At 41.6% G+C, this 16,658-nt stretch overlaps 1 protein-coding gene across 1 annotated transcript in view; it reads left to right on the top strand.

Annotated features, from left to right (window-relative positions):
* ankrd13c (ankyrin repeat domain 13C) overlaps window positions 1-16,289 on the top strand; it is a 40,200-nt gene extending 23,911 nt beyond the window's left edge. The window contains exons 4-13 of the mRNA XM_048975968.1: window positions 2,849-2,934; window positions 3,641-3,686; window positions 6,767-6,833; window positions 7,481-7,625; window positions 8,446-8,577; window positions 8,698-8,859; window positions 11,210-11,289; window positions 11,924-12,022; window positions 13,320-13,420; window positions 14,320-16,289. Of these exons, the coding sequence (XP_048831925.1) occupies window positions 2,849-2,934; window positions 3,641-3,686; window positions 6,767-6,833; window positions 7,481-7,625; window positions 8,446-8,577; window positions 8,698-8,859; window positions 11,210-11,289; window positions 11,924-12,022; window positions 13,320-13,420; window positions 14,320-14,450 (1,049 nt within the window). The 3' untranslated portion in view covers window positions 14,451-16,289. The remainder of the gene's footprint in view (window positions 1-2,848; window positions 2,935-3,640; window positions 3,687-6,766; window positions 6,834-7,480; window positions 7,626-8,445; window positions 8,578-8,697; window positions 8,860-11,209; window positions 11,290-11,923; window positions 12,023-13,319; window positions 13,421-14,319) is intronic.
* Window positions 16,290-16,658: the final 369 nt, after the last annotated feature.

Genomic DNA, 16,658 nt, shown 5'->3' with positions numbered 1-16,658 from the left:
GGTTTAATCCCCAACTATGACACAGAGAAAACAAAGGCAGTGTGAGGCAGAGCACAGAGAAAATGAGCCATGTGCGTATTTTTTACTTATTTCACATTTGGCATGTGATGAAGATTATGGCTCCTAAAGTATTTCGTTTTTTTTTTTGTCTGGAGCCCTGCAGTGTACTTTCATATATTTTGTACTGGAGACTTGCATGTATTTTTTTGACTAGAAATAATTAGTTGGGGTGTAAAGTGATTTTTTTTTTTGATAAATTTTCTTTATTACATTTAATTTGGCAAACGATTGAACAATTTGTACTTTAAGAAATATCTGTTAATTTTTATGTGGAAGTTGCTACTGAATAAAACAACGAAGCAGACGTCTGTAAATCATGCTGCCAGTGGATTTCTTCCTGTAGCGTAGTGGCCTAGATTTTGTTTGAGCTACATGACCATTATATGTCCCTATTCTTTGCATACTTAAACAATGCTGCTACAACAGTAAATGCAGATACTTTGCTAAAAGGGCCCTATCGTTCTCATATTCACTTAATAATTTTATTTTTGGGGTCTACTAGAATAGCTGTGTATGCTTTAGTGTTCCAAAAACACATTTTTTTTTCTCATACGGACCATCTCTATTCACACTGTCTATAACTAACTAACTGCAACACTCTGAGATTCACACAGTGAGCCCAGTGTGCCCTGATTGGTCAGGTTGCCACCCAGGTCTTGCTGTTTGCAACAGAATCCTTGCAGGTGGGCAGCCAATAAGAATTGTGTTTCAAGGTGACCACCATGTCACAGGAGTAAAGGCTGAAATTTCAACAAGGCATTTCAGGCAGGTTAGAGAATGGTTTCTTTGACATGTACTTTGGCCCTTAACCCATCCATTTACACACAGAAGAAAATACTGTCTCTTGGTTCCAGTTAGTGAAGTCTTAGTAAAATAAACTCAATTCAACATTAGCAGCAAAAATATCAGTCCAATACATTAGTAGAACAAAATGTTTGATTTCCCAATATTTGTTTTATGTAGACTGCGTACATCTGTGCACTTTACAGTGCCTCAACTTGCAAAGTTGGCCTTCACATAAGCAGTCATTTTTATTGGCAGATAGAATGTGTTCTGCATGTTGATCTTCCTAGCAGCACAGCCTAGCATGAGTGGCATGAATGCTGACTATAATGCTGTTTCAGATGTGTCTTGGTCCAGATGCAAGTGGGTACATTGATTTGGCCTTTTCTTGTAGGGAAATCTATGGTTAATTTGGAAAATTGCAAGGTCACGCAAATAATGTGGCATTTGCTTGATTTTGTGTTCATTTCTGCAATCGCAATATTGTGAAATCCCAGAGGGATTGTATGTGTTGGATTAAAATGATTCCAGTACTTATTTTATCGGCCATAGCATTATTTTATAACCGCTGGTCAGTAACTATTCCAAGGACAAAGGTTTTAGAAACTGGCACAAGTTTCAGTTCTGTGATATGGAAACAACATGTAAAATAATAATTGGGGATGAACCCCCGCCCCCCGGAAGCTTAATTGATTAATAAATCCTTTCTACCAAACAGCACATTTTCCCTTCTGTTTCTAAAAATACACCCAATTTAACCCGCATTAGTTTTGGTGCACCTTGTTTAATATTTTTATTTATTGATATTTGCGGACCACGGTCCTAAGTACCAGCATAGCTGATAAAAATGAATGTGATGACTGCAGCCCTGTGTAAACCATGTGGGTTTGGCCTTAATTAAGATGCTGTTTGATGCATGCTTTCACTTCCCAGGGATGTATTAGTAGCAGGAGGTCAGTCTTCCAGTCACTGTAGAATCAGTCCGTCGTCTCCATGCTGCCACAACACAGTCGGAAAGAGCCTCATTAAACAGCACTGCCCGACAGCTGCTGATGTCTTCAGATGGTCCTGCACCCTCACTCCTGCCACCGCACCGTCTCTCTCGCTGACTATGGGGCCGTGCTGAAAAGCAGCCACTGCTCATTCCAGGCACGCCGCCGAAGCCTAATTTATATTACATCCGGTTGCCCCTTAAACGGCATTTTAACGGCAGTCGAAACCTCCCACTGTGCTCCTCCATGAGCGCCCTGTCAGCACAGGGCACAGGCACCTCCTCCACCTGGGCTGCTCCACTCCTTCTCAGTCTGCCCCCTAAGAAAGACCCCCCCCCCCCCGCTGACATCATCTGGAGTGTCTTTTTTTGTTTGTTCTGCGGTCCTGGTGCATCTCCATAGGGCGGCCCTGCATGGTTCTGGCTTTCTCTCTATACTAGAATTTGACCCAGTTTATGGAATCAATCTTAGACATGAGGGCTGTGTTTTGTGTTTTTGTGCAATTCAGCTGTTAACTTCCATAAACCAATGAGAATAAGTCGATTTCTGGCGCTTTTAAATTCTTCTACAGTTCACTATCGTTCCAGACTGAGCTTAGAAATGTGAATATATTAGGGAATATGATGCAATTCCGTCTCCATGAGCTGAAATTCCTGCAGCAGCAGGTGTCACTTCCAGCTCGGTCTGCTGTGATTTATGCTTTGGAAGCAGAAAGGACCTGTTTCCTCTGATAATGTGCCCAGTTGGCCACGTTTCCCCATCATTCATAGTTTGAACATCCAGCTGCCTTTATGCTGTGTTTTGTTTTGTCTGAGTGATTCGTTGAATAATGCTGATAAAAAGTGCTTAACACTGTGTTTTTATGGACGTTACCTCTATGTTTAACGAAAAAATCACAAAGAAAGACTGAGTATCTCTTCAGTTTTAAAATATGTCTCTGTCAAATACATGCTTTCAAAGCACCTAGGATTCTGCTGGAGATCCATGGCTTATTATTTCATTCTGTCCCTCAGTCACAGCATTGCTAAGGAAACTGAAGCAACAGTCCAGGGAGAGTGTGGAGGACAAGAGACCACGGCTCCTGAAAGCTCTTAAAGAGGTAAAACTCCCCCATTGTACCAGATGAATAGGTGGGATTCAGCTTCCGTCCTGGAGTAGATCCATCCACCCACCTATCAACCCATCCATCCATCCATCCATACACCTGGTGGTACAGAATGTTTGTCTATGTCGAAACACACAGGAAGTCTGACAGTTTTTCCTGTAATGCTCAGTGGGCTTATTAAAATAGAACAGAAGTGTTGAAACGTCTGAAATAACCGGAGATGCGGCCACTGGTGTCAGGCTGTGAAAATGAAGCCAGGTGCACTGACCCGGACCCGCTGTAAACGGGGGCCTTCCTTGATATTCCGGCACCAGGATGAGCCCCCTGGGGGGCCCGGGGGGGGGGGGGGGGCAGCGAGAGCAGCAGATAGGCTAGTCAGTCTGACTGTCAGAGAGAGGATATTCCCGCTTAAAGCAGAGGTCAGGGCCCTGTATCCCCTTCTTAAAAAAAGACAGGAATTATCTTATAGTGCTGCACTTTAAATGGCCCGGCACTGGTTCATACATCTGCTGTTACCTCCTAGACAGGTTGAATAGCTGAAGATTGTAAAATCATGTTCTGTTACTTAAGTTAGATGCATCAGTGCACAAGCATTGAGCCAAGTATTTTTAGCGTAGATCTGTAAAATACCTAGATTAATAATTTTCCAAAGTTAACGCCCAGTGTTTTCAGTTGTTACATATAGCTTTCTTCTTTTCAGCTGGGAGACTTCTACTTGGAACTTCACTGGGATTTTCAAAGCTGGGGTGAGCTTCTCTATGGAATAAATGTTTGATCATTGCCGAGGTCAAGCTCAAACACACCATCTCTTTGCTTAAAAAAAATGCTAAAATTAAATGATTGTATTGTATCTAATAAAGGCAGAGATCATTACGGCCTTTGGGATCGGGAGTGCAGTCCATGACACCTCAGTCATGCTCTGTCACAGCGATACATGATCACTATGAATAACCCCTGTGAAACCCGAGGAGTCCACAGAAACGCGGTGCTTAACACCCTGGCCATCTTCAGAGGTCATGCCAGTATAAACTACATTAATATATATATATAACTCAGCCGCAATATTAAGTTTTTTATGACTTTCATATGTGTGTCTCTCTGACTGTGATGGGGGGTCATTTTGTTTCTCAAAGGTCAAAATTCTGCTCTCTGTTACTAAATTTCTCAGCCCCATGCTTGACATCTGTACTTCCTCTACGTCCCACTCCCCCCACCCCCTCCACTTCATGAAATGAATAAAGGTGCAATTCGGCAATTTTTTCCCTCATCCACCATAATTTCAGAATGTCAGTTATGATAACCAGAGGGCGTTCATGCATTTGTCATTTATGAAATTGCTTCAGAAAATTAGCCCCAACAGGAATCGTATAAGAACCTAAAATGTGAATCCTGATGGTCAGGTGACCTTCCCCTAATTCACCGTTTAAACCAAAGAGCCGGAGGCCGGTATGAAATACCCAGTCCACACCCAGGTACACTCATTTACTGCAGCCCAGTGGAGCTCATGTCTCTTTAATTCTATAAATTATAAAGTAACTTGCTTTAAGCTGTGTGTTTTATGAAAATGTGATATGCCGCAAAATCACAGGGGAAGAGCTCTGAAATAGCACATAGCGCAGTGACAACTTATTGGCCCAGGAGGTGGAAGAATTGACATCAGGGGAAAGAGACAGCTGGCCTGTACTAAAGCATCACGTCACGGTCAGGTCGCGGTCAGGTCACGGTTATGTCGCCGGTCAGGTCACGCTCAGGTCTTTTTTAAGGAAAAAAAACCATGACTGCATTGCAGAAATCACACAATAACAAGTACATGCCTTTGGTTCGTTTTACAAATGCGGGTTGTCTGTGGGCTACTTAGACAGTCTGACTCATGGCTTGAGGTGGCTGATACTCCTTTTACGAGCACATGGGAAACTGGAACACAACCACACGGTCAGACGTACTCCACCTATGTTAAATTCTGCATGCTCCCTTTATTCTGAAAAGCAGAAGAGAGCAGCGGTTCCACAAGCGTTCACAAGAACTCGGCGGGAGCTCGCCCCCCAGTGGTCGGTTTCATTGCCCGCAGCCTCGGTGCCTTCATGGAGCATGTCCTCACTTGCCATAGCCATCCGGGACAGAACAAAGCCCATAATAAAGGGATTTTAATTCCAGCCCCTAATAATGCACCCTACGATGCAATAAAATAGCTATAAACCTGCCTATTTGGGAATATCCTTCCATCTATGTCTAATTCGGGAGGGGGTGGGAGGGGTGTGGTTTGGTCCTTAGAGTGTCAAGAGGAAGGCTGAGTGAGAGTATGGAGAGTACACACAGGATCAAAGGCACCGCCCTGCTGGTTGCAGAGAGAACTTTTGCCATCGATCTGCTGTTCCACCCGCTTTGAACTAAAATAGATAAAAAGTTTCCATTAAGGGCAGGTGAGCATGATGAGATTTTGTGCACTGACTGATCCAGGATCTCATTTGCGCTGTCATAGTGGAATAACTGGCTTAATTCGGTGGCTACAGCAGAAGTACCGAGAAATGCACGCCGGTCAAGGTAAAACCCGCAAATCACTTCTTCACCAAGGAGGATGATGCGGTGGTCCTTAACTGTGACATGGTGCGCCAACTGATAGTTGCTCCACCCAGTGGTTAGAAAATACACATTCTTGCTTTTGTACCATGACACTCCAGACATGGATGAAACCTTAGTTGTCAAACATGGAAGTGTATTGTTATAATATATAAGAAACAAAGATGTAATTCGGAATGAATGATGATCTAACTTAAGAATTTAAAACGAGGATGCGTGTAAATTATTCATCAAAAGGTCGAGTTTGATGATGTGCAGCCCAGCACACTTCACTGTATAAAGTCTGAGTGCTTCAAGCATTGCTGGAGTATGGAGCATCCCCAGTGTTTAAATAAAAATGTGTCAGGCTTAATTATCATTCCTGTTTCACTGCCCCACTCGTGTGTGGTTACATATGATGTAATAAACAACTAATGACAACAAATGAATTAATTTTCTGATATTATATTATCGAAATATATTATGTGGACAAATTTTATTAATATGCCTCTATTTGAAGAGGGGGGAGTTGTTTCAAGAATTCATCATTCTTTTGTGTGTATTTTTATGTGTGCATTGTTCCATTTTGGTTTTTGAATTTGTATAAATGTATCACTACAGCAAAGGGGTTGTCACAGCATTTGTTGTCAACCTAATGCCAGATGTTTTACTGGCTGCTTAGTCGTTCACACACCCAGAGCAAAGATGCAACAGATAAACAAAAATAAATAAGTAACAATAGATGTGCAATAGTCAGACAAACATACAAACACGTAGCCTGCATTCACGGTACAAGCCTTATTGTTCAGTTCCAATTTTTAGCTCAGGTCGGATTTGCCTGTCTTGATGGTTCACATTCATAAGTACAAGTGACTGTAATGTGAACACAGCTACCCCCCGGAACGGCACGCATGCACACACTGATACATTTTTGCATGAGTCGTCTGCGTCATCAATAACAAAAATACTCAGCGCATACGTATAGGCAAAAAACCCACATGAATTCTGATCTGACTGTTCTCACCCATGTCACAGGGCCATGAATTGGATGTGTATCTGATTTGAAAAGATCTGATTTCTGCCTCCACACAGGCCTGAAAACATCATGTTAACATTATATTAAGGCAAAAAAAGTCTGATTTGAGTCATTTCAGCCTGGTAATGTGAACGTAGCCTTAAACATTACAACATGGAGCACAGAACATGCTCTGAACAAGGTCCTTCATGAACGTTTTTTATTTTTCGTGATTTGTTTCTCTTTTCGTTTTAGTGCCTTTGCTTTCCCGAATTTTGCCTTCTGATGCCTGTAAGATCTACAAACAGGGTATCAATATCAGGTATGTTTTTCAAGGATTCCTATACTAGCTTTAGTTCCTGCATCTCGGCTGTGTCACACCTTTTCTTTTCAACCTTCGAAAATACCAATAAGGTGAAGATTTATTTTCATTGTTTGATAAGCAAGGGTGAATGATAAGAGAACCTTAATTTGGATGGATGGACAAAATGCCATGTTTTTGTAGCCTTCTTAAGAGATCACAGTATAGGTTAACTATGGGGAAAATAGATTCATAAATGGGTAGCCCAGTTTGCTTCTAAGATGCAGGTTTTTCTCCTACCAGACCAAGGCATGCAGTGTCATAGTGCTGCCGTCGGAAATGGGAATTCGACGAGTAATTGGCTTTGCGGTCTTATTAACAGGCTCACCTCAGAAACAATAGACTTGATAGGTGGGAACGTTCCAGATTTGCAGGTCTTCAGGGGCCTTCACCTTCCAGGCTGCGCAACTGTGCCACCGGCATATTTAGCTGTATATTTCCAGGGCTGCTGACTTCATTTGCCTTCCATTTGTAAACTCACCTGCTGTTCAGTGTAATTTATAAGGAAGCGCATCCCCTGCTTTCACCGGCAATGCTGCCTTTCAACTAAAATCCAGCCTGAATAGTTCAAAGTGTCTGAACTTTCCTCCCCCCCATTGACCCTTCAGACTCGACACCACCCTCATAGACTTCACAGACATGAAGTGCCAACGAGGAGACCTCAGCTTCATCTTCAACGGGGAAGCTGCACCCTCCGAGTCCTTTGTAGTTCTTGACAACGAGCAGAAGGTGTACCAGAGGATACACCATGAAGTAAGAGGCTCCTCCTTTAACTGCAACATGTGTTACCCAATAGCAACACATGCTATTGGTGAAATGTAGCTACCTTCCAAGGATAAAAAATGCCCGTGATCCAAAGGTACCTGGTGCAATTCTAATGAGTAGTGATGTCTGCACTGGGCCTTTAACCTCAAGCACTTCAGGGACTGGCAGACCTTCCTTTTTTACATCACTTTGTCTGCTAAATAAATGTAAAATGCATCTTTTTTGAAGCCAATTGGAACTTAGTATTGGATTCCTGAGGAAAAAAATTGTTGGATCATATTGCAGTTTTTATTGTATTATAGGTTGATGTTGAGTATTATTGTACAAAGATGCCAGTCTAATGCCCACAATAGTGTCTAATGTGTCTGTTAGCGTCGGTTAGTGTGATGTTCACTTATGGTGCCCAGTAACATCCTAAGGGTTGTTTTACTACTGATCTACTACTGACGCGAAAACCGCATTTGGGGATCACATGCCAGGCAAAAATCGAAAAAACTTGTGTTCTGTGACACAAGCGTCCCTCGATTGTGCATTGGCCAGGGGGAAAGTAGCAGGAAGTCAGGAAGAAGATCAGGAAAGATTGTATATAAACACCTTTTGTGCCCTCTCTGATCCATTCTTCATAAACGTGAGCAGCATCACGCTACAGCACCACCCAGGCCCGGGCATCCTGGCATCAAATTACATGGCAACCGGGCACAGTGAGGCAGGAACGTCCTCTGGGCTGTGGACAGTCCGACGCTGTGGTGCATTCACCACTGCAGTAGGTGCCAACCAGCCCTAATGTAGACTTTTTTTTTTCTTTCAGGAGTCAGAGATGGAGACAGAAGAAGAGGTGGACATTTTAATGAGCAGCGATATTTACTCAGCCACCCTCTCTACCAAATCCATTACCTTCTCCCGGGCACAGACTGGCTGGCTCTTCAGAGAGGACAAAACGGTAGCGAGATTTCCGAGCTTTCAGTTATATGCCTTTAACCATGGATATTAATGTTACATACCGCTTTTCCATACCGACCCTCGAAGAATTAATGAAGTCGTCTTTGCAATGTCTCTGCAGGAGAGAGTTGGGAATTTCCTAGCAGATTTCTACTCTGTCAACGGCCTGGTGCTGGAGTCCAGGAAGCGCCGGGAACACCTGAGTGAGGAGGACATCCTGCGGAACAAGGCCATCATGGAGAGCCTAAGCAAAGGGGGGAACCTCATAGAGCAGAACTTTGAGGTGAGTCTCAGCAAAGGGGGAACCTCATAGAGCAGAACTTTGAGGTGAGTCTCAGCAAAGGGGGAACCTCATAGAGCAGAACTTTGAGGTGAGTCTCAGCAAAGGGGGAACCTCATAGAGCAGAACTTTGAGGTGAGTCTCAGCAAAGGGGGAACCTCTTAGAGCAGAACTTTGAGGTGAGTCTCAGCAAAGGGGGAACCTCATAGAGCAGAACTTTGAGGTGAATCTCAGAACCTCACTTTTACAGGCTACAGCCAGTCTCCCTCAGAGTTTTGCTAGTCTTTGACATCCTCTGCTCTCTTATTTTGATATTTCTTCTCAAATATCGAGTTAAGCTGTCCCAACCCACTCCCACGGCCCCTTTGGGGAAGGTGCTGAACTTTTCCATGTGCATAACAGAGCTCTCCTGCTAATTGGTATTCCCAGCCTCGTAAATTACTGCACACAGTCCTAGTTCAACAGTCCTGGTTTTAATCCCAGTTTTCTGTATGCTTCACTGCATATGCATAGCTGCCGCATTACTGACTGAGTGCCTGCCTCGAGTTTGCACCAGTGAACTGTGGGAAACTGGAAGACTTAACGTTTGTGCTCTGAAGGTCACTTTTTCTGTTAACACCATGACAGTGGAGTTAAATCATTGCCATGGATGGGGGGAGGGGGGGCGGGCTACGGCAAGTCTGATGGTCTTTGTGCTCCCGTATTCACACCAGGCCTCTACAGCTCCATTATCACAGGAACGACATTTTTAGACAGTCGCCATGCCTGCTCCTGCATTCCATTACAAACCCAAAAACACAGATTATTTTGTATGGGATTTGCAAGAAAGAACTGGAACAAATTTAATAAACACTAAGGGATCTAATTGTAGTCTTAAGAATATATATCAGGTTATATATCTCTGTGTAGTGGGTTTGAATGGACATATGACTCAGTTGAGCTGACAGTTATAAAGCAGGCAGGGATCTGCTGATGTGCCAGTATAAGGTCATGATGCAGCATGAAGAGGATCAGGGCCCCGTTCTTCAGTAGTCATCTGATTGGATATCAGCTATCAAATTGTATCAGAGCTTGAAAATGAGTTGTTCAAAAGAAAAAACGGGATTCTGAAATCGGATTAAATCACGTAATCCAGTCTTGATTTTGATCTCTATTAAATCTTCAGTATGTGCTTTTTAAAACATTTCAGCAGGATTGAATACATTTGATCCAAAAAATCAGGATTTTTCTGATTCCAGCTGAAGGGTGAATTCAAGGTGGATTTCAGGAACAAAATGTAATTAAATTATAAACTTGTTCATAGAATACAACTTATTTATCATGTAGTATGCATACGTTTACTTATATTCTGTGCTTGATTTGTTTATCTGCTTCATCACTATAGCAATTAAAGTAGGCATTACGCTACCTATTAAGCCGTTCATTACAGTACAGTACAAATAAAATGTCACTATAAATAATCCCACAAACAACTGTTAATATCAAACAAAAATATATTTCATTTGAACTGTCATTCATCACTGTATATTTAATTGCAATGCCACAATCATCAGATTCAAAAGTAGTTTCTAACAACTACATCCAAAAAGATCTTTCCACAAATGAAGAACTCCAAAAGTTCTTTATTTTAACTGTTGAGAATTTTGACTTTTTATGATTTTAAAAAGCGTGTTCAAAATATCCACAATGTATTTGTAGAAAATGAGTATTTCTTTGTTAATATTTATTTTTTGTGCGTCAGATGAGAATTTTGACAGTTTTAAGGTAATTGAAGATAGAAGTGGGTGTTAAAATTATTTTATTGTGCTGTTTTCTGTCTCTTCATTGTCTACATTGTGATATGTCATCCCATTTAGAACACTGCTAATCCAGATTTGATGCTCTTGAAAAATCTGTATTGTGATCATGGTGACCCAGTCCAGTGTTGCTTTGAAAAAACGGCACAAAGATAACCTGACCCAGGATAACTAAACATGGGATTTCTAAATAGGATCATTTCCATCCAGTTTAAACTTTTTGAGCAATAGGATCCAGGAGATGAAACTGGGGAGACGTAGGCACTGCTGGTGATGCAGGCCTTGTGAACGGCAGCCCTGCACTCTGCAGCGGCCTGCCTTTCCTCAGGAGCGAAAAAAGGCATGAATACAAAAAATGATAAAAACTGATGCCAGTTCATAAGTAGCCCCTCATTTCTGAACAAGGGATAGAGTTAGATGACCCTTTCAGTTTATATAAGTGGTTCTTTGTGTGTATTTTAGTGGTATGTGTACTTGAGTGCTCTTAAGTGTGACTCCTTTTGAAGCAGTTTTCCAGCCTCCATGTGCTGATGTCTGTTCTTTCATTCTTACGTCAGCCGGCGAGAAGACAGTCCCTGACTGCCCCATCACCCACCACCATCTCATGGGAGGAGTACATCAACGCAGAGAATGGAAAGTACGTACTGTTTCGGGGGATTTTACCTGTTCAGCATTCACAGACTTGAGCATAACCTTCTCGAGAGGAATGCTGCTGAGCTAAGGCAATGGGTGATTTGGGACTGGTTGAAAAGGCAGATGTCAGTCCCTCACTTCAGTACTGCTTACATGTCTTGAATTCCAACTGCTGGTATTTTATAGGCTCATATGAAATCCTCAGGTGTCCCCTCAGAGCATTTAGCATTAGCATTTAGCATTAGCATACTAGCTTATTGGCCTCCTCTTAACCATTGATGTCGTGTTCCATTGAAGATATGGAAGAGACATTTGATAGAGTACTTCTTACCATTGACATTATTTTTATTATAGATCCACCATAGGTGTAGTACATTCCAGCCTTCTTCAATGTGTGCGACCAAGAGTGCAAGCAGCTACTTATTAAGACAAACAAATATCCTTCTCAGAATTAGCTAATGGATAGTTATCAGTGCTAAATTCATAGCCACAAACCTCAGAGACAAACCAGCCCATGTCGTTGTTCAACCAGAGAAGTTTTTTTTATCCTTATGACATTTTTTTTTGCAATCTTTAATCTTGGCCATAACGTTGATGTTTGCCTTACACGCCATGGCTTGTGCTGGGTATGTTTGAAGGGCTCCCCATCTGGGCAGAGAGTTGGTCTGCAAAGAAAGCAAGAAGAATTTCAAAGCCACCGTGGCTATGAGCCAGGATTTCCCCCTCGGCATTGAATCGTAAGTGCTTCTCCTACGACTGCTCACTAAACGAGTCTCACTTTTCCAAAATAGCGTGACAGCATCAAGTAATTGTTATGTAACGTATCATTCGTGACTGCCAAACCTCAATCCTCCCCACCTCTATTTGTTTAAATACAATGAAGGGCTTCTTTGCTAGTTTTTTTGAGTTGGACACTATAGAGATGGGGGTTTGACTTCTGCCCTCACTGTGTGTTTTTTGTGACATTTGGATATTTTCAACTGTGTTTGCAAAGGTTTTCCTCCTACAGTTCAAGAAGGGCTGTGGTCTCTCTAAGGGGTTTCTTTTTATCTTTTTGTGAGTGCATGCCCTTCACTAGTCCTCTGTCTCATGATGTCTGCTTCCTGGGGCAAGCTCCAAGCTCACCTGGGGTTATGGACATGAATTATTCTATATAATGTTTCTGAAAACTTAAAATAAGCTGCCAGCAAAAAAGAACTTTCACTTAGCAGTATCTGAGCTGTAAGCAGAAAGGAGATTGCATTTTGATACATTGTATTTTTTAGCTTGAGGTCAAAGTGCAGGACAAACCATTTTTATGGCATCCCTAGAGTACTTAGAGTTAATGACCTTGCTCAAGGGCCCAATGGTGATATGATTACTCAGTGGGGTTTGAACCAACAACCTTCTGGTTGAGAAGCCATACACCACCCCCTCTGAAGTGTTTTTTTTAGTACCTGTTTATCAACCCCATTTATTCGTCTGCCCCTTTTGTTTCACTCCCTGTAGCCCAAATCCCACACGCTGCTACCAAACACTGTAACTGTCTGAAGTTGGGCTTATTTCTCCTGAATACCCCCAACCCATCAGGCTTATGTTTCATATTTGCCCTCACCCATCCTTATCACACTTTGGGAAGGTAAAGTGCTGTAAACAAACACAAGTGGAGACATTCTCATATACAAGGAAAAATGCATTTGGGTGGAATCAATCAACATTATCAGTAACATAAAGCTCACAGCACAGTAGGGAGAAAGTGCAATGTTGATATGCACTATGGGAGGCTGTAACTTTTTGTGCATGTTAAGCAAAACTGTGAGCAGCCCATCTAAAGAAAGCAGGCTTATAGTATCCATTAATGACATTTTTACATCTTGCAGAAATGAACTTGCATAGTTGCTGTTTGTGTTAAGAGTGTGTGGCTTCATGCTCTCTATTCTGAACTGCTCGTACTGAAAGAGCTTCAGTTGTAGTTTAAAGTTTAAGTTAAGACAGAACCCAGTAAAATTGAGTTTACATAGTTGACCTGTGTTTGTCTGTGTGTTCATTCTTCAGGTTACTGAATGTATTAGAGGTCATCGCTCCCTTTAAGCACTTTAACAAACTCAGAGAATTTGTCCAAATGAAACTCCCTCCTGGATTTCCAGTCAAACTAGGTAGGTCCTTTATTTCTTACTCTTTGTTAATGCATTAGTATGAGTCATATGTGCCCTTGTTTTAAGTATTGCTTATTAAAATATATATATATATGTATATATGTGTGTGTGTGTGTGTGTGTGTGTGTGTATATATATATATATATATATATACTATTACCTAAAACTAGAACCAGTTCATTCTCCACAAAATATAAATCCTTGTGTATTAGCCACACTTGACATGGAAAATTATACCTGTTTCTTTACTGCTTGAGAACTGCGTTTTATATATAAAAAATTTTTAAATGTTATAAAAGAAATTATTTCAAAACTATATTTTTACATTTGGTGGCATTTGCTTCAAGCATAACAAGAAGAAAGAACAATAGCTACTGTCAAAAGTAGCTAACAAAGACTCTTACGGGAGACGGCACCAAACTAGCCAGTCGGTATAATGATACCTGGGATTTTGTATAGCAAGCTGTGATGTTGCTGGAGAATCTGTAAAAGAACAGCAAGTTAGCCTTATTAGCTTAGCAGGCCTTGTAGCTAAAACAGTAAATAGGCTTCTTCGTTAGTCATGCTTTTAATAGGGGCACATGGTTGTGATGAATGCCTTCTTCATGGATCGGAATGATGCCCTGTCAGGAGCAAACATTACATGTTTTGTTCAGTAGAGATGTTTTCTCATACAAGATATTGCTCTTGTGTAGTTCAAATGACCAACTAAACATGACAGAATGATGTTATAGTAGTCTACTCCTTAAAGTAAAACATTGTGGGTCACACGTTTTGTTGTGCAGATTTCATAATCTAGCTTATATAATGTGTATGTGCGTGTATTGCAAACCCACATCATAAAGGAATGCTCAGTATTATGTTTAATGCTGAAATAATCCTGTGTTCCTTCTATCCAGACATCCCTGTGTTTCCAACCATCACAGCAACTGTAACATTTCAGGAGTTTCGGTACGATGACTTTGAAGAATCCATTTTCAACATCCCCAACGACTACAAAGAGGACCCTAGTCGCTTCCCTGACCTTTAACCTGTTTCAAGTAACATCTGGGGGGGGGGGCGCCCTAACACCAGTATGAACGTGTATAAATCAATAAATAAAAAGGCAACTTTCTTACAGGGGTAATGAAATACCCAGAGGGGTTTGCTGAATTTTTTTAAATGCTGTATGTACCTCGTAATGTTACAGGGATTGTGTTGGATAAACCTGTATTGAGGCACTGAGTGGTTTGTGTAAGAATAATGGTACTGTTCTTATGTCTGGTTTTTAAGGTTGTGTTATGTGTATCGTCAGAAGTTTCCAGAAGCTTCACAGAATTAAAGTAGCATCCACATGCACTACTTTAAATAAGCACTTTGCTGAGCTTCGTTCAGTTGGCAGGAGGTCTCTTGTCTGTGCCAGTTTTTATCCTATTTGGTATATATTTACTTAAAAAAGGAAAAAAATGTTAACATCACAAAAGAATGATGACACATGACTGTACAACAAAGCCATCTGGATCTCTCTGAGTTTCAGGAAAAATGGTAGTGTAAATCAAGCTTCCCCCCCGACTTTAGGTTTCTGATCTGTATTTACTCAATACAGTGCTACTTGACAGAGACAAGGCATGTGTGTTTTCAATGTAGAAAGGTGTGATTCGGAAATAACATGGAAAATTTTAAAAAAGTACAATGTATATTAACATTTTTACAGGCATTTCCACGTAAAAGGTGTAAATACTTCTGTTTTTAAGTGTCTTTCGCTTCATTGTTGCATCTGAGTGTGTGAGAGGGCTGTTGGAGGCATGCTGCTTTTTACCGGATTGGCTACTGAACTTTAGTCACGCAAAGTGCTGATGTGGGTGCGGGCAGGACTGACACAGGAAGCTGCTACATCTCCACCACGGCTCACCCTTCTGTACACTACATACCGCGTGGACCCTTTGGCTGAGTCTCCGCTGTGGCTGAGCGGACCTGAATGACCTTCATTGACATGCAGAACACACTGCAGTTTATCTCCCAGTGAGAACAGTACCAACTGCAGGAACTTCTGAAAACCTCCGAACACTGTACAAACGTCTTAAAACCATCAAAATGATCAGGTCAGTTTATAAATCATCTCGTACAGTGTGGAAACTTGAATGGAAACCTCTGGAACTGAATATTTAACATGTCTAATGTTAAATTAAGGCGAAGTAAATAAACATAAAGTTAGAATAATCCAGACATAGTCATCATCATACATGCAACCGCCGTTAAATGACCTTGAAACTAGCCCTGAACAGCAGGTTCATGATCCCTTTGCACTCTGTGGTCAATCATCTTGACAGACTGTCAGGTTTTCTTTATTCCAGGTTAACATCATTAATAATAAATGATAACAAATTTAGTTTCCAGTAAGACTGCTAAATCGAGAGGAACCTGTTAGCTCCTCAGGACTCCTTGGTGTTGGTATTAATTTATTTTTGCTCTGTGCTTTGGAAACTCGATATTATCTTGGCTAATAAAGCACTAGCAGTATTCATGTCAGAATATTTTTTAGTTTTTAGTCATGTTACTTTGTTTTTTAATTACACGTTGGCCTACAAATATGACCAGAAATATACGAGAAAGCACCATTGTATGCTTCCAGACCTCACTACTGGATAGTGTGGCATGTTTCCCAGGCTATTTTTTTTATACTAATAAGCCATGTAATTTATCTTGCAGTCTCTGTGCTTGACGGTTTGTTTTTATTTCTGTCTACCATTGCTTCGGCTTTTAGGACTTTAAACACACACTTTCAAGTATACTTGTACCTACATGCAGATTGTACAGCAAGAGCATTGTATAAGCCCGACACACTATTTTCATATGAAAACTGTACTCAAATAAAATATACACGTATTAAGACTGTGATTCCTTCATCCATCGGCTTCCAGCGGCTCATCCTGGGCAGGGTGACGGTGGTCTTTAGAGCAGTGTTTTCCAACCCAGTCTTCGGGGAACCCCGGACAGTCCACGTTTTTGCTTCCTTTCAGCTCCCCGCACACATTCACAATGTTCCTGATTGGCTGGGAGCTGGGAGGGAGTAAAAATGTGGTCCGGGGTTCCCCTAGAACTGGGTTGGGAAACACTGCTTTGGAGGATACGCAGCACAGGAAGTCAGGCCATCGCACAGCCCACACGCACTTTAACAGACTCCTAACCCACATGACTTCCAGAGGGAGAAAAAGCAGAGGCAAGATTCACACTCCCAACGCTGGAGGCGCAAGACACC

This window comes from Brienomyrus brachyistius, chromosome 15 (genome assembly GCF_023856365.1).
Source record: "Brienomyrus brachyistius isolate T26 chromosome 15, BBRACH_0.4, whole genome shotgun sequence".
Lineage (NCBI taxonomy): Eukaryota > Metazoa > Chordata > Actinopteri > Osteoglossiformes > Mormyridae > Brienomyrus > Brienomyrus brachyistius.
Note: the sequence above shows the minus strand (reverse complement) of the source record. Positions and strands in the feature narration are given on the sequence as shown.